The following is an 18,202-nucleotide window of genomic DNA, read 5'->3' as shown; positions in this document are numbered from 1 at the left end:
AACACTTGATTTTGCTTGACACAGCAACAACTCCACATTTTGCAAACGTAAGCAGTATTAGTAATACTTTAGAAATCAGCACTATACATAAAAACCTCAATTATGTGTGGGCTGACAACAGTGACAAATGACAGAAATTTTAGAAGAAATCTAAGGTAAAGAGATAATGTCCTAAGGGGGGAAAAATCAAATTAAGAAAATTAAAGAAATGGAAAGAAAAGACCACTTTAGGATTATAAAAGTTATATTTATTCACGATGCTACATTTATTGCATTCCCTTAGAAAAATGGAGAACTGTTTATGTACCCAATTTGCACATATAAAACTTTATACAAATTATGTGTAGCACATAAAGGCCTCTGGTACAGCTAAAATCCTGACACTACAATTTGGGTAATCCTGCTTCAGGGTCTCCAGTTTATCAAGTCTGTTCATAGAAAATAAAAACTGGTATTACACTCAATCTTGCCGTTCACACTTAGAAATTATTTTAAAATATAAAAATTTCAATTACTCTAAAAACTCAAGGTAAACTGGAAGGGGACACGCATTCTGTTACCAATTTCAATTTAACAGTATGACAAATCCATACTTTATTCTGGCTGGGTCTTTTTAAAAAAACAAAAAACCACCTTAGTTTTGACATTATCTTTCTAAGTTGTGGCTGCTTCGAGAAGGTAATTTGTCAAAACATTTACCAAACAATTAAAAATAATATTCCTTTTACAAAATAGTACAGTAACACTTTAAGGAACCAGAAAATACTAAATGTCTTTGGCTATACAACTAAAAGGTAAAAGGTCAGTCTTCCAACAGAATAGGGCATATTCACACCTCAGAACCAACTACAGAAACAGAAAGCATAACAGAAATATGCATAGAATTTAATGATAATTTGTCTTGCCTTTTGTTCCATTCTACCCATGTAATAATCAAGGAGAATGCAATTTACATAATCTTCCCAGATGAGACTCTATATAGCACTACAAAGATACCCAAATTTCTGCAAAGGCAAAGTGAATTAAAACAATTACACAACTAAGTGAAGACCAAAGGGACAAATGTTATTTGCAATTTTTTTAGCTGTTTGCTTGTTTTTTAAGCTTTGAGTGTAGAAATTATAGCTGATAAACAAAGTCACAATCTTCACAAATGCAACTATAACAGAAAAATAAATCAAATGAAACATTTATTAATAAATGAAGCCTGTTTTATTACTTCAAGTGTTAATGATAAAAAAAATTTCAGCACAGCTGTTGCATTTAAAAAAGTGAAACTACATACTATGTTTCTAAGCTCAGTAAACAGATGAACCTGATGTCTTTGAATGACATAACAATTGAGCATTGTACAGTACATCTTATGAAGACCCGTAAATTAAAGAACTACTGGTTTAAAGTTAGTGATTATGAAACAAATATGTATTCATAGTTTCAGCTTCTTTTTTCTTCCTCGACCATCAGGTGCTCCATCCATTTTACGTTTCTGTGTCTGCAAATGAACAGAAGGATTCCTTTTCATCACAAGACTAATATTAAAGGTAAAATATATGGACTCTTTTACTTTACTAATAACTGCTACACGGTAACAAGTATTAGACTTTCTTACCCAGAATAACCTTAATTCTCCAAGTTCTTATCTACTCCTTTTACAAACACAAAAATTTTAATGCCAATGAAGTAATCTGTAATAGTAAATCAATACACCAAACAAATATAACATGCCCTCATACCAAAAGAAAGCAGTACTAATTATTTTATGAGGTTTTACATAAATACCAGACATTACTCAGGCATTCATTTACTCATGACTTTCTAAATTACTACTAAATAAAAAGATGACTTTTTTTTTCCTCCTAAAATACCTGTTTTCACATTGCTAAGATATCACTGGGACAATAAACTAAATCTCAGAAGTTAGTAGAGGTTGTAAAGCCACTGCTTTCCTATTATTTCTTTACATGTTCTAATTTATACCTTGCAGTCCACTCCCTAGGTCAAGTACAGGCTCTTGGCATTCACAAGACATACCTTCCCAGATTTTCATGAATCCCCAAATTATGGAATACCATCATAACGTGATATTCCCCACACGATGCAATCAAATTTAATTTATACTTTTAAAAGCAACTCAAGGCTGCATTTACAAAAAAGACTAACACATCAATGACAGCCAAGTAATGTTCAAACTCTAACAAAGACAAGTCTTCCAAGAAAATATTTACATATTCATGAATACTTACTGAAGGTTTTGGTCCTCTCTTCTTTTTCTCTGCCTTCTCCTTTTCTTCTAGTTCCATGTTTTCTCTTTCAATCAAGGTAATTAAGGTGTTACACCTCCTCTGGAGCTCCTAAATTATAAAGATAAATTTATATGGTAAACATGTATTTTCCACCTACAAGTTTTCATGACACCTAGGTTTTAAAATTGTAACACTTTAATAGGGTAGTATGTAATTATACATTCCCCCCCAGATAAAATCTAAAACAGCCAAAAGAACTGATTTTTATATAATCCATGCTATGAGGATAAAGAGATGTTTTTACTGATTCATTATTTAAAATCATACTGTTATTTGTCTTCTTAAATCCTTCCTTCCCTTACAAATTCAAGCAGTGAAAATAAACAATATATGCTACACTGCTACTTAGTATCTATGCCTGAGAACTAGCCTATATATCCAAACCTATAATATAAGTGCACCTATTTCAGGGTCAAAATCAACCAGAACTTTAATAAGTGTATATCCTCTTTCCCTTAAAAGCACAGTTACTAGAATCATGGTAGTCAGTGTACCAAATGCCAGCTTTCCCAATTGTGGAAAAATAGCTGAGATCCACATCATCTCTCTCTAGCCATCTACAACTCTCTGTGGAGGATGTATAAAGTGTAGTGTAGCAGCAGTATGTAACTCTGAAAAAAACAGAAGTCCTTTTGCATCATTGCCGACTACTTACTTTTGTAAACAAAATGGTTTTCTTGTAAAAACACACAAACCACAACAAAAGCATTTAAAAATACTATGTTACAGAAGACACCATACAAGGTTTAGAAATATTTGCAATATAATCTAGAGATAGAAGGTAATAAACTACAACATTAAAGTTCTGCACTTAGCAGGTAAACTGAGGCACACATGCCAGAATGTGGTACAGATGTGCTACGGTCTGAATACTCTTGGCTCTAAGGCAAGAGTATTTATCAGAAGGGGCCATTCACATACAATCATTTCTTATGTGTGCTCTAACATGAAACATGTCTGGAAATAAGAGTTTTAGACCATGGTACTGTACTGGTAAATCAACGTGATACTGCATTTTGTTTCACTCACTACAAAATCATTCTTATTAGCTATATAAATTGTTCCCACTTAAAGAAAGAACATAGAGCTGTAGCAACTGAATCAGTCTTTCCTCAAATTTTATTTATAATGCATTTATAATGCAACATTTCCCAAACAAGGATACACAAACAGTAGCCACTGTTAATGTTTAGTGAAAAATAATCCTTCAGTGGTCAAACATGCAAAGACTGTGTACTGTCCCCAATCTTGAAGAGTGATAACATACTTTAAATACACTGAGAGAAAATCTCACTATATAAAATGTTTAAACTTTGCCTACCCCAGTATATCCCAAACTTAAGAATACAAAACATTTTGGGCATTATCATCCTAAAGAACACAAGATGGAAGTTAAAAGCTTCAAAATGGTAAAATGCATAATAAAAAGGGCAATTCATCAAAGCTAAACTTTCCTGAATTATAACTTTAGGTCATTAGGAATGGAACTTATCAGAAACACTCTCGTATTGAAAATAAAGTGTTTTACTACATTAAGCTATTTTAAAATAATCCAGACAGGCAAATGCCTGAATATGAGTTCTTTCTTTCTTCATAGAAATGTGTTCATTTATAAAACCAAAATTAACTGAAAAATACAAGTTTTAAATTATGATCATCACATTCAGAAGGTGAAACTGATGGTGATGTTTCCTATTTAGAACCTGATTAAAGTAAAAAAAACGAGTCCTTATCCTATGTAGTGATGGTAAAAGGTATGTGATATTAAAAGAGGATGGAACCAAGAAATTTTTTTAAGTTATCCATGGTAATAGATTTTTAACTGTAGATGAGAACGGTTTTCTAAGGAACTGATTTAACCCATGATACTTACAGTACTGTAACAAAAATGTACTCCAAAGATGGGGTGAAACCACAATTTTCTCTTAATAAGTTACTTACCTTAAAGAATATTAACCAATACTTACTCTGAACTGTTTGCTACATTACACAGAAAGGCCCAGGGACTCACCATTGCAGTTCTGGACTTAAGAAACCAGTCAAATCTGAACTGAGGAGAATTGCGAATACACTGTCGTAATTCATCATAAACGTTTTCTTTATCGAATCCAAGTTTGTGAAGCATACAAATTAGGAAACGATCCTCTTCTTCAGTGTAGTTTTTCCCTTTATTAGTACCATATGATATTCTCAGCTGATGAAAAGGTGCTTTGTACCGTCCAATCTATCAAGTAAAATTTTATATAAAATATAAATCCTATATAATCTGTATTTCAAACTTAGCTTTAATAAAATTAGCTAAAAATGTTCCATTCCAAAATCAGAATTTTCTATCCAAAGCACCTCAATCGCATTATATAACCTTTGCTGTGAAAACAACTTCATAGTCTTTATTATTCTAAAGAGAAATATAGGCTCAGACTTTGTAGGAAAAAGCTAATCATAGGGACTCTCAGATATATCAACTGAAGTACTAAGGTAAATTCTGTTGAGAATACCTATAACATTTGAATATTGTTCTTTGAAGAAAATCTTCATTTTAAACCATTTCATTTCATTATTAACACAATGTATTATTTGTTTCAGGGGTACAGGTCTGTGATTCATCAGTCTTACACAATACACAGCACTCATTTCCTTTTAAAAAGTTACTTGAGGGGCGCCTGGGTGGCTCAGTTGGTTAAGCGACTGCCTTCGGCTCAGGTCATGATCCTGGAGTCCCGGGATCGAGTCCCGCATCGGACTCCCTGCTCAGCAGGGAGTCTGCTTCTCCCTCTGATCCTCCCCCCTCTCATGTTCTCTCTGTCTCATTCTCTCTCTCAAATAAATAAATAAAATCTTAAAAAAAAAAAAAAAAAGGTTACTTGAACTCGCATATTCTCAGATAGGAGTTGTATCACTAACTACCATATTTATTAATACACAAAGTACCTTCGTATCAAGTGCTTTTTTGATACTAATTCTTCTTTGAATTCTTGCCTCTCCCCTTTCAATCTGAGCCATAATCTTCTCTATGTCCTGGAGTTCATTGCATCTTTCCCAGAATACAGCTGGTAAAAGAGTAAAAATTGGACAGATGGGGCAAGTGGACAAAATGGGGAAAATATAAATAATTTATTGTAAATAATTTGCTAAGGATGAAGAAATGTTTCCATTTCTCTCACATCTAATACTACAAATAAGTCAATTATTTAATTTCTCAGTTTCCTTAACTGTAAAAAAAATGAGATGAACTGGATGATTTAAGTATCTCCCAACTCTTAAATTTCTATTCTTGAATTCTAAGCACACTCATCGCCGCACAACTACCTCCTCACTTGACAATCCAAGTGATTTCAGGAAACACAGGCACATAGTACTTGAGAAGTTATAGAAAAAAATAAAATGGAGCGCCTGGGTGGCTCAGTCGTTAAGCGTCTGCCTTCGGCTCAGGTCATGATCCCAGGCCAGGGTCCTGGGATCGAGCCCCGCATCAGGCTCCCTGCTCCACGGGAAGCCTGCTTCTCCCTCTCCCACTCCCCCTGCTTGTGTTCCCTCTCTCGCTGTGTCTCTCTCTGTCAAATAAATAAATAAAATCTTTAAAAAAATAAAAAAATAAGAAAATAAAATAAAATGAAAGCACAATTATTCAGTGACCTATTATTTTCTTAGCAATAGCCAGTTGGCTAGGGTAAAAAAAAAAAAATAGTAACAACTATGCCATTTTAAAAAAGAGAACATTTTCCAACTCAGTTTTTTAAAAACACAAAATATAAGGCCCTAAAAGTGGTGGCAAAATTTAGCTTATCAAAACGTAATTCAGAATAATAAAATCTGAACTCAACAGCTCTCCAAAAACCTGAGAACATTCTTATATCTATTAAAATAATAAAAGAATTACCTGAATACTCAATTACTTCTTCCGGAGTTTTTCCTTCTACTTCTCTTGCTATATTTTCAATATCATCACGACCCCACTTCTCATTAGCTTTGATAAACTGATTAAAATCTCTCTTATTCCAATTGGTAAATCCCTTCAAGGCAATGGAAACAAAACATTTAACAACAGCACACTGAACATGGATAAGATGCTATTACACATACCAATATTTCTAAAGTATTAGAAAATTTTCAATTACTCTTAGGTTTTAAGTTCTTTTAAAGTGTAACTTTTCATACACCTACATGTGCATTTTCAGCAATACATCACATATTGCTTACATAACCAAGCAATTAAATCTCAGTGGAAGAGCTTAAGTAAGGAATGCTGAATGAAAAAGTAACATTTTTGCTGAACTCTGACGGAACAGCAGGAGTTTGCAAACAGCAATAAACATTAAGACTGAAGAGCAAAGATGTATCAAGTGGGAAAATGGAAGAAAAATAAAGCTTCAAAAATAGGTTAAGGCAAGATTGTAAAAGACCCTGATTAAACTATAAAGACTGTTAAACAAAAGAGTACCAAATAGAGACCTGTAATTAAGAACAGTAACTTAGTACTGTTCCAATGCGGAAGAGTCAGAGGAAAAAAAAATGAATACCGGAAGAAAGGTAATCAAAAGGATATCCACTCTACCAAGGCTGGTGCAAATCTACAAATCTACTCAACTACCTCAACAACTACTGACAATCAAAATGTAGCATATACCCATATGCTCATGCTTTATCATTTCCAATTACTCCATTTTCGAAAGAAAAAACTTGTACTTCTTTGTATACCCCAACATGACCTAAACACAGTACCTTACAAAGTAATGGTTACTAAATTTTATTTTGAATAAAGACTCTATATACCTGTGTTAGAAGCTTCTCTTTTTCCTCTAACTCTTCATCATTAAGGGGTTCAGCTTCATCAATTTTAAGCTGTTCTTCTTTTTGTGCCTGTGCTGCATTTGGTAGGTCAGGATTTCGAGGCACCTAAAAAAAATATTTTTTTATGTCATCCATCAGCAGATTTTAGGAATTATGTGATGAACTAAATTCTTAACCAACCAAATGATATTTTACACGTTTTAATACAACCATGAAAAAACAAAACGAAAATTTGTTTTAAATTTAAAACAAACCAGATTAGTATGAACAGTGTTATTCCCATTACCTTATACCCAATAGTTTTTCTGTAATAGAGAATTTCTTTTTCCAATAATTCAAATAAACGTGGAGGAAAGAACTGGAAATCCTGAACATTAGGTTGTTTTGGAGGTCGAGGAGCCTAGAGTAAAAAAACAATTATCATCCATAAAAAAGAAATTCTTTTGCTTTAATTGTAATCTTCCCTTTTCCATAAATTATGATGGCCAATTCTCCAAGCAATTGAATCTATCATTAATAATGAACATGAGGGGCACCTGGGTGGCTCAGATTGTTAAGCATCTGCCTTCAGCTCAGGTCATGATCCCAGAGTCCTGGGATCGAGCCCCACATTGGGCTCCTGGCTCAGGGGGAGCCTGCTTCTCCCTCTCCCTCTGCCTCTCCCCCCTGCTCATGCTCTCTCTCTCACTCTATGTATCTCTGTGTCTCAAATGAATAAATAAAATCTTTAAAAAAAAATAATGAACATTAATCAAACTTTAAATGCATACATTCACAACTAATTTTTAGAAAACTTTTTAACAAAAACTGAAGGAAATACACTGTAAGAAGCCACAAAAGATTCTAATTCTCAATCTGATTTAACTGTAAGAATATAAGAAAAAAAGGGACGCCTGGGTGGCTCAGTCAGTTAAGTGTCTGCCTTCAGTTCAGGTCATGATACCAGGGTCGTGGGATCGAGTCCTGCACTGGGCTCCTCGATCAGGAGGGAGCCTGCTTCTACCTCTGCCTGCCACTCCCCCCGCTTGTGTGGTCTCTCTCCCCCTCTCTCTCGCAAATAAATTTTAAAAAATTAAAATCTTAAAAAAAATAGAATATAAGAAAAAAATTTACATTTCGATATTTTTGGATATTTTACTGCTCTATCAACTCACCTTGGGTGCTTTGGGTTCACTGACACGAAGAGCTTCCCTAAAATAGGCATCAACAGCATAGTTGGCTTTTCTTTCTCGTTTAGGTGGCTCAATCCACTCTGTGAATGCAATCTAGCATACGGGAAACAATTCGTATCACCAACTTTGATTATTTACAGTCGCAAATCTTAAGTGAACACAACTCACTGTGTACATCATTACAAATGTTGTTTGTTAGTGAGATACTCGTTAGATCCTGGACTATAAGCTCTACGAGGCTAGGACTATGCTACTTTGCTCAAAACTATGTAATTAATACATAGGACAGTGTCTAGTGAATAGCATAGATATACAGCAAGTATTTCTTGACCAAATGGAGAACATTCGGGGGTTGGGGGACAACCTACAGAATATATGCTATAACCCAAACTAGGAGAAAAATGTAGATATGTATTTAGCCTAGAAAAAATTCAGAGGATATACAAGCCTAAATGTTAACAGAAAAAACATTGAGTAGAACTATTTTTTTTCTTCCAACTTGTAGGTATTTTCTAATTTCTCTACATACTAACAAATATTACTTAAGAAACTAGGAAGTTTTGGGCGCCTGGGTGGCTCAGTTGGTTAAGCGACTGCCTTCGGCTCAGGTCATGATCCTGGAGTCCCGGGATCGAGTCCCGCATCGGGCTCCCTGCTCAGCAGGGAGTCTGCTTCTCCCTCTGACCCTCCCCCCTCTCATGTGCTCTCTCTCTCTCCTCTCATCCTCTCTCAAATAAATAAATAAAAAATCTTTAAAAAAAAAAAAAACTAGGAAGTTTTTTCCCTTTAATTATTACCATGCAATTCTGTTTAAAAAAAAAAAATCTAGTAAGGTTGTGGCAATTTTTTTGCCAATTATTTTAATTTTCAAAGATTCCAATTATAAATCACCCCACACAATATATTTCAACTATAAATGTATACAGTAAGCCTCATAACATAAATTTTGAAAACATTTCAGAGTTTACTAACTGAAAATTCAACATTACATGTAAAAATGAAAATGATTTAGATGTGAATATATAGAAATGACTGCGTTGAGACAAATTTACAAGGCATTACACCTAACACTTAAAATTCCAAGTTTCAAGTAAAATAAAGTCTTCAAGTAATCAAAATGTCTTTCAAAAATTACCTTTTGTTTTTCTCTGTAATCCTCTCCTTCAAAGTTATAAACACTCGACTCTGTATCCATTGTAAAGTTTCTAAGTGAGCTTTCACCCATCTTGGAGAGCTTTTCATTCATCTCTGCAGTCTACGGGAAAAAAACACCCTATTAGATTGAGAATAAAAAAAAAAAACTTGAGAATTATAGTTAAAATAAGTTAGGCTTTGCAGTACATAAAAGCTTTTTTTGGTTCACCTAACAAGTATTTCCTCAAACAGTCCTGATTTAAAACATTTTATATATTAAAAACATTATCATTTAACCTATTCCTCACCTTCTTTGCACCTCTTTCCAAAATACCATCAATATCCTCATCAGTAATCTCACTTTCTTTTGAAGCAAATACATGTGTTGCCCCATGTCTAATCATTTGAAGCATTTCATCTTTTCCAATTTTGTTCAGATTCTGATCCACAAGCCTTCCTGAAAAAAAAAAAAGTGTTGTATAATGTTAATCGAACAAAGTCTGTTTTACTGAAAACTTGGAACTTTAAATGTTAGATGTAATACCATGTATTTTGCCTCAAGCATCCATCATTTATTTACTTCTGATAATTTTCATTTTCACATAAATCAATGTCAGATTCTTAGTTGTAAGCTTTGAAATATTCTAAAGTTAACCTATTACATAATGAAGCCTACTGTATACCATCTCAATAAAATGTATTCTTGAATGGGCGGAATAATAGCAAAAGTTGGGATGTTTGAAAATAAAAATTATTAGCAAGATTTTTTAAAGTATCAACAGATGAGATCATTATAAAGACAAGAAGTTTCTGATAAGCAGAAAGACATTAATACCAATACTCCATCAGCTTTTTCTTAGAAAAGCACAAAAAACAAGACAAAAAGGTGAAGTACAAAAAAACCTTCATATTACCAAGCTTTAGCTAAGGACTGAAATACACATCAATTTCTGAAAATTTCCTAATCTTAAGAACTGAAACTCTTATTTTGATCATAGAAGACATTCAACCTAAGAAAACTAAGCTCTTCAATTGGTAGGAATTTGGCCAACCCTGTAATTTGTGTTTTCAAAAATACAGGAATCAAAACAAACAAACCAAAATACCATAAAGAATTATTTCTACCCTAAAGGGCCATTCACATAAACTTACATAAAGCTTCAATTTTTGTATTCCAATCAACTTGTAATGAATGAATGAAGACCAAAGTTGTTCTCCTGGATCTTAAAGGCTTGTGTATCATGGCTTTGGATCCCTAACAGAATCCACCAACATCTATGACTTTCAAAGTTAGGATTTATCTTTAGAACGTTTCTTTGGTTTGAAAGCAATCTCACTATCAAAATGTTCTCAGTCTTATTGAAACTACTTCCCCATTGGACAGAGGAGCAGCTATTCAGACATAAAGCAGTTCTACGATTTCTCATTATTTTTAATTACACCCCTTACACTCCATAAACAGTAATACAAAGGTATACACTTAAGGCTTGCTATGTGACTAATGCCTACAAAGCTATTAGCACAAAATTTCGCTCTAAAATTTGCCCCCCCAAAACCAAAAAACTAAGTAAAAAAACTCAAACAGCTTTTCTAAGTTGATTATAAATTTTCATTCTTTTTTTAAAAAGTGTTTCACAGATGAGAATAATTAAAATATTACAAGGCAAATGTTTTTCTAAAAACATGGATGAAGAATGTGAGGGGGAAAAGAACTAGCCATTACATTACCATGAGAAACCTTTCTGTTTGGCAGGCTCCAGAGACTTTCATAAGTAAACACTTCCCTCTAATAGTTAATATAGTTCTTGGTCTTAGATGCATCACTTCCTAGCTACATGAACAGTAAACAAGTGACTTGCCTCTACTTCTCATGCCAACCTCAAGCTGGCTAAAGGAGATAATGGATGCAAAGTATTTAGTACCTTGCTTGGCACAAAGTAAGCACTTGATAATAAGTAATTATTAATAAAAACTAACAATAAGCCATCATTTATTTCACATATTTAGAGATGTAGCTAACACTATGGTTGGCATTAACAGAATATGAAAGAAATATAACATTCCTTTACTTACCTGGAAATTAAAAGCCGGTTAACAAAATGAAGTCACACAATACGGAATCATCAGCTAACAATATACACAGTGTATCTCTCCTTATAGACAGATTAAAAGTACATGCTCATAATGCAAATTTGAGAATGAAAGAAACCAATATGAGCCTGAGGTTACTGAGGATTCCCACTCTCACCCTCTAGTCCTATTTACATAAATGTTTATTCTGGGTCTCCCCTCTCACTAAATTATAAACTCCATGAGAGTAAGAACAGTTGTTGCTTTCTTTCACCATTGTATTCTCAGCACTAAGAACAATGCCTCGCATCTGGTGGCTGTTCAGTAAATAGTTGCAGACTAGGAAAAAAAAATAACATCAGATTCTTTGAGTTTCATTTTTATTTCTTCATTTTACCCCAGAATAATTAACAGAGTACTTTTTAGTACATGTAAATTATACTCACCACAGCTCTATTTAATATGTACCACACTGAATGCTGGGTATTTTATATACATTTCCCCCTTTAATCCTTAAAAATACTAAACTTTAATTCTCTTTATCCCCGTTTAACAGATGAGGAAACAGGCTTAGATGGTATAAAAGAACTGCTGACTGGCAAAGCCAATATGCAAACTTCAACTTTCCTGAGCCCATACCTATCCTCTTATTAAAACTAAAACTTACTATTTTCTGGAATATGAATATTGTTCAGGCTGCCAACTTGATTCCATAGATGCTCAATAACAAGAACCTCCTAAAAAATCTAGGAAAAAAATATTTGTTAATCCAACTTGGTAAATTTTTTAAAGCTCTAAGGCTCACCTTGTTGAATGACTATTGAATCCAGTCTGAGTTTCATCTCAGCACGTTCCACTATTCTTTCTTCCACAGTGTTATCAGTTATAAAGCGGAACACTCTAACGGTCTTGGTTTGTCCAATTCTATGTGCTCGGTCCTAGGCAAATTACGTTATTTTGAATACAGTTAAAAATTACATAAATAACATATGACCGTGTATACTGAAAAGCAAAATTAAAATATTCTCAAGTGTGGAAGTTCTTAATGTAACAAAACTATCCTAAAAATAAATTTGTATTAGGTTAGTATTTCCTAGATTCTCAAAGTTTCTCCATTTCAATCAAATTAATTGGTTATCAAAGGAAAACTTTTAGAAGGTATGGAACACAACAGATGCTGAATCCGTGAGAAACTATCTGGTTACTTTCACTAGATTATACTGATATAAAATTCACATGTTTCCAGGGGCGCCTGGGTGGCTCAGTCCGTTGAGCATCCAACTCTTAATTTCTGCTCAGGTCATGATCTCAGGGTCCTGAGACCAAACCCCACATCCCTTTCCCCTCTGCTCCTCCCCCAGCTCCCACTCTCTCTCACATAAATAAAATCTTAAAAATAAGTAAATAATAAAATTCACATGTCTCCAAATAAGAAAGACAAAATTATAATTAAGTTGGATGATAAGGGTTTTTTTTTAATCTATTTTTCTTAGGTTTAGATTCAAATTGTTTTTCTACCTAAATCATATATAAATTTTCACTGATATTAGGGAAATAAGTGACATAAATAAAAAGAACTCCACAAACATAAATATCCTAGTCTTTAAATTCACCCAAATAACTATTATACAAGTAGTCAAATTAATTTGAATTCCATTTCTGTTTAACTTAAATTCACAAAACACATTCTTACAAAACATCCCTATTTGTAACTGATCAATTTTCCTCAACCACCCTTATAGAGTATAGGATAAAAGCAACCAACGCCAGAGTTATGGTCACCAATACCATGGGTCAAGTCATTAACAGTATCAAACTTAAGAATTTGTAAGTTTCCATATTAATCTACAGATCATAAATTTTCTCAACCTAAGAATGATCTTCCTGTTCTAGCCAAAGAACTCCCACACAGGGGTATAAATTTTATGCATCCAACGTGGTAGGAAGGTTTGTAGCTCACCAAACCTGTTTCCCTTTCCTCCTAAGGCACAACTATACTATAATTCGCCAATTCCCTTGCACCCAGTTACGCTATGTGATTAAGTGCTGGCCAATGACTGTGACTTTCAGGTCTGACCCATAAAAAATTTCCTAGGCAATCCTCAACTCTATCCCCCCCTTCTGCCATCAGGATGCACAGGATACAGCTAGACTCCAAGGTTCTAAGATATGGCAAAGCTATGAGATAGAGATATCCTGCTTTAGATGAGAGATCACCTACAAAACACCCTCTCTGAATTATTAGGTCAGAGAAAAAACTCTACTGGGTTAAGTCTCTGACATTTACAGACCATTAGCTTGCTCTAATGAAAATATTAAGCTCTAAGAAAATATTAAGAATGTATTTACTGTTCTCTTACCATAGCCTGGAGATCTACTTGGGGATTCCAATCTGAATCATACAAAATTACTACATCAGCAGTAGCAAGATTAATGCCAAGACCACCAGCACGTGTGCTTAACATGAAAACAAACTTTGTGCTGTTTGGCTCATTGTATGCATTGATGGACTCCTATAGATATAAAAGAAAACAAATGTCAGGAAATTATTTTATCTGATAATTTCTTACCTTCCCTCCCTGGATTTTACTCACTTGTCTCTCATCATGGGGTGTCTGCCCATCCAATCTACAGTACTCATAATTTCTCCACATGCAATAATCTTCCAAAATATCCAATACCCTTGTCATCTGACTGAAGATTAGTACTCGTGAACCTGTTAGCAAACAGAACAGTTCATTTTCAGAAGCTTCAAAAGTAAAAAAACTGAGGGCGCCTGGGTGGCTCAGATGGTTAAGTGTCTGCCTTCGACTCAGGTCATGATCCCAGGGCCCTGGGATCGAGTCCCGCATCGGGCTCCCTGCTCCTTGGGAGCCTGCTTCTCCCTCTGCTGCTCTATCTCTCTCTGTCTCTCACGAATAAATAAATAAAATCTTCAAAAAAAAAAAGGTAAAAAAAACTTATTTAAAAATTTAAGGCTAATCAGGGACGCCTGGGTGGCTCAGTCGTTAAGCGTCTGCCTTCAGCTCAGGTTTGATCCCAGGGTCCTGGGATCAAGCTCCGCATCAGGCTCCCTGTTCGCTGGGAAGCCTGCTTCTCCCTCTCCCACTACCCCCCTGCTTGTGTTCCTGCTCTCGCTCTCTGTCAAATAAATAAAGTCTTTAAAAATAAATAAATATTTAAGGCCAATCAAAACTAAGACTAACCAGTTACCTCTTAATTCTAAGTTACCTAGTTGGTTATAAGAAAAAAACCATACATTATTTATTTATCCAAGTCAGTTATTCTCCCCATTTTTCCCATAATGGCACAAACAGAAAAGGGTAATATCTTTACAACACACTAAGGTAAACGGAAGAGGTATTTGTTCTGGCCTGGCTCTGTCCCAAGGCTGAGAGAATCATTCTTTTTATTCCACATGCATTTAAAAATAACCTTCCACCACCCCTACCACCACCGCAATTCTCCAATGTGCATGGCCCTGAACATTCCCCAACACATACCCCAAACCCATCTCATTCTAGTTCTGAAGACCCAATTCCAACTGAAAGACCATAACATAAATGTGGCCTCACATCTACATGGTCATCTTTCACTTATGCCATGATTCAAGTTATTCAACTGCCTTCCATTTCGTTAGCCAGCTGCACAATGCCTTCAGAGCAGAATGTATGAAGACCAAGGAGTCATTATAAAAAAATAAAGATTATGAAATTATCTTGTCTTGGAAGCTGAGGCTGATAATCTGCTGGTGTCTCACCTTATACCCGAGATGCCTAAGGATGCTCAATACTCCCCATTTTCCTTTCAGAGTTTAATATAGCTTTTGTTAATATCTGAGTATTTCTACCAAGTTCTTGTGATTCCTTTCCACCAATTCAATCCTTTACTACTTAGCTTTCAAGAAAAGTATTTTAGAAAATGTATTTCCACAAAAAAGTGTAAAAGCAAGAAAAAAGTAAACCAATTCAATGACAACTCTTAGAAGGCTGACAGTCAATATCCTAGAGGTGACTGGTACAAAAGTCATTCTTACGAAAACACACAAGAGAAACAAAAATGGAAAAATCTGAAATCTGACTGTATTATTTCACATTACAGAATTAATAATTTGTGTATGAAAAGCTTTGATGTCTGGGACTTGCTTCAAATTAATCTGCGAGGAGGAAAGCAGGTACAGTACAGATGTAAACAAGTTTTGCCATGAGTCTGTAATTACTGAAGCTGGCATCACACTAAATATATTCTACATTCATGTATTTTAAATACATCTCTATACATACTACATATTCATTTTCACATAAAAAGCAAGCATGTTACAAACAAAACTGCTTTGGGTCCATGCACATGTTTAATAATTTATTACTGTTTAACTTTATTACTTAAATTTAAATAATTTATTGTCATTTAAATAACTTAAAAATCCACATAAATAATTAAAAAACAATATATGAACACAACAACACTGTCTACCAAAGTATCTGGGAACTATGTGTGGAAAGAGCATTCTTGGCACTTTATAACAAAAAGCTGACATATCTGGGAAAGCAAATATAAATTGAGAACTCTCCCCAAAATCCAGGATTGTAACTGCCCTATTGATCCCTAAGAAGATTTATAAGCCTAAAATTGGGGGGAGAAATGAAGCTCAGATAATAGAAGTTTTTAAATGTCCCACACTTCAAGTTTATAAAAGTGCCAGGATTAGAATTTCAAACTGTAGTGGTCCCTTATTTTACATCAGAATTTCATCACTTCTCAATTTGTTACCAGTAACGTAGTTACCTTGTTCTTTTAATTTAGGGAGCAGCTTGTCTAACACCACCATTTTGCCACTGTTGGTAACTAGATGCATATCTGTTGTATAAGGTGGACCAGGTTCAGCTCCATCAAATAGATACGGATGATTACAGCATTTCCTCAACTGCATCAGGATGTTCAATAATCTCATTTTGTCCATCTTCCCTGCAGAGTTTAATATATCTATATCCTTCATTAATATCCGAGTATACCTATTGAGAAGAAAAATATTTTAAAAGGGTTCAAATGTGCCCTAACCAGTCCCTATTACTTTCCATACTTAATTAATTCCCTCCCCTACCTCAAGCCAAAAATACCTGTGAAGAACAACCCATCAACTTCTAAGATGTGTTTAGGAGTTTACCATGTATTAGAACATCTTTCTCTTTCCTTGTTTTTCTTTATTCCTCCCACTGTTCTAATACTCACACTTACACTTTGGGCCTTGAGATCCAAAATAGTATGTCTCCTTGGGATGAATTAAAACAAAGCAGTATGACACAACATTTTTAAATAATTAAGCAAAACTTAAAGCTTAAGTTTTATTTTTTTTTTATTTTTTTATTTTTAAGTAATCTCTACACCCAACATGGGGCTTGAACTTACAACCTCAAGAATAAGAGTCACATGCTCTACTGACTGAGCCAGCCAGGCACCCCAAAACCTAAGTTTTAAACATAATTTTAATTTGCAGTCTTTTCCAGTGGAAGAGTGTCAATATTCAATTACTATTCAATGCAGTTAGTATAGCATTTGGGTGAGAACAGGAAGATCTAAGGAGGGAGGAAGAATCATGATAGGGTAAGGCATGATGATGATAATAAAATGAAATCAATGTGATTTAAATATAAATAAAAGTACATGAGGGAGGGGGAGATATGAGGGCAGTAAAACTATAGCCACAGGCTAAGGATGGATTGTAAAAAGCCTTGAATGCATATCAAGAATGTAAACATCCTGCAGGAAAGAGCAATCTATCTAAATACCAAAGTTTCAAGACCTTGAATCCTCTGAGCAAAATAACTTCAATAACCTAAGCAATATATGCATAACTCCAGTTACGAGACATAAAGTATTACTCAAGGCAGACCTTTCCATACAGTCCTGGCTGATTAAAGTTCACTAATGTTTAACTAAAAGATTTCTCTTCCCTTAACACTAACGCATGTCACAGTTCTGTTATTTTAGAGCCATACAACTGCTACCTTAAAAAAGTCTTCCAAAAGTTTTAAGAACATTTAGGATGGACTACTTTCTACAGTGGTCATGTCTTTCCTAGATAACATGCCCATTTCTTTACATTCTATCCTTTCTTTTTACCAACAACTCCAGCCCCTTGCAAATACTTACCAATATTAAGTATGGAATTAAATACACTTGAAATGTAGTGTAACCGGTAAAGAATAAGTATGGCTATTTATTTCTCTCCTTTGAACACTACACTTATGTTAATATATGCTAAGGTAACAATCTTTTCTACAGCCATTTCACATTGTTGATTCATGATGACCTTTCTATCTGTAAAAAAAACTTAATACTAAGTGGTTTCTAGCTTTTGGATTTCATACACCCATAAAACCTAAAAAAAAAAAAAAGAAAAAGAAAAAGAAAAGAAACTTACAAGGTTTTCAACATTTTTATTATGCCCTAGAGAGGTGTTGAAAAATAACTACCTTATATTACCACCATAAATTCACAAAGGGAATCCTGCCTAAAATAAAACATCTGCTCAGAACGCAGTCTTTTAAATTAAATATATGTAATAGCTTTATAGACTAAAAGAAAGCACCTAAATTTTCTCGTATCTCTACAATCTCCAACTTCATCAGATCAGCCCTAATCCATAATCCAGTATTTATGAACCACCAAGGTAACCATGTGTCTGCATCTGTGCCACCAGTTTCTTTTTAAAAAACCCAAGTAGAGGGGTTT

General features: G+C 34.3%; 1 protein-coding gene across 1 annotated transcript in view; it reads right to left on the bottom strand.

Annotated features, from left to right (window-relative positions):
- Window positions 1-226: 226 nt before the first annotated feature.
- SMARCA5 (SNF2 related chromatin remodeling ATPase 5) overlaps window positions 227-18,202 on the bottom strand; it is a 41,344-nt gene continuing 23,368 nt past the window's right edge. Inside the window, exons 12-25 of the mRNA XM_036106060.2 lie at window positions 16,256-16,482; window positions 14,065-14,186; window positions 13,831-13,983; window positions 12,276-12,408; window positions 9,709-9,857; window positions 9,402-9,521; window positions 8,249-8,359; window positions 7,381-7,494; window positions 7,077-7,199; window positions 6,184-6,316; window positions 5,235-5,353; window positions 4,315-4,527; window positions 2,244-2,351; window positions 227-1,492 (exon numbers count right to left, since the gene is read on the bottom strand). Of these exons, the coding sequence (XP_035961953.1) occupies window positions 1,427-1,492; window positions 2,244-2,351; window positions 4,315-4,527; window positions 5,235-5,353; window positions 6,184-6,316; window positions 7,077-7,199; window positions 7,381-7,494; window positions 8,249-8,359; window positions 9,402-9,521; window positions 9,709-9,857; window positions 12,276-12,408; window positions 13,831-13,983; window positions 14,065-14,186; window positions 16,256-16,482 (1,891 nt within the window). The 3' untranslated portion in view covers window positions 227-1,426. The remainder of the gene's footprint in view (window positions 1,493-2,243; window positions 2,352-4,314; window positions 4,528-5,234; window positions 5,354-6,183; window positions 6,317-7,076; window positions 7,200-7,380; window positions 7,495-8,248; window positions 8,360-9,401; window positions 9,522-9,708; window positions 9,858-12,275; window positions 12,409-13,830; window positions 13,984-14,064; window positions 14,187-16,255; window positions 16,483-18,202) is intronic.

This window comes from Halichoerus grypus, chromosome 3, assembly GCF_964656455.1.
Source record: "Halichoerus grypus chromosome 3, mHalGry1.hap1.1, whole genome shotgun sequence".
Taxonomy (NCBI): domain Eukaryota; kingdom Metazoa; phylum Chordata; class Mammalia; order Carnivora; family Phocidae; genus Halichoerus; species Halichoerus grypus.
Note: the sequence above shows the minus strand (reverse complement) of the source record. Positions and strands in the feature narration are given on the sequence as shown.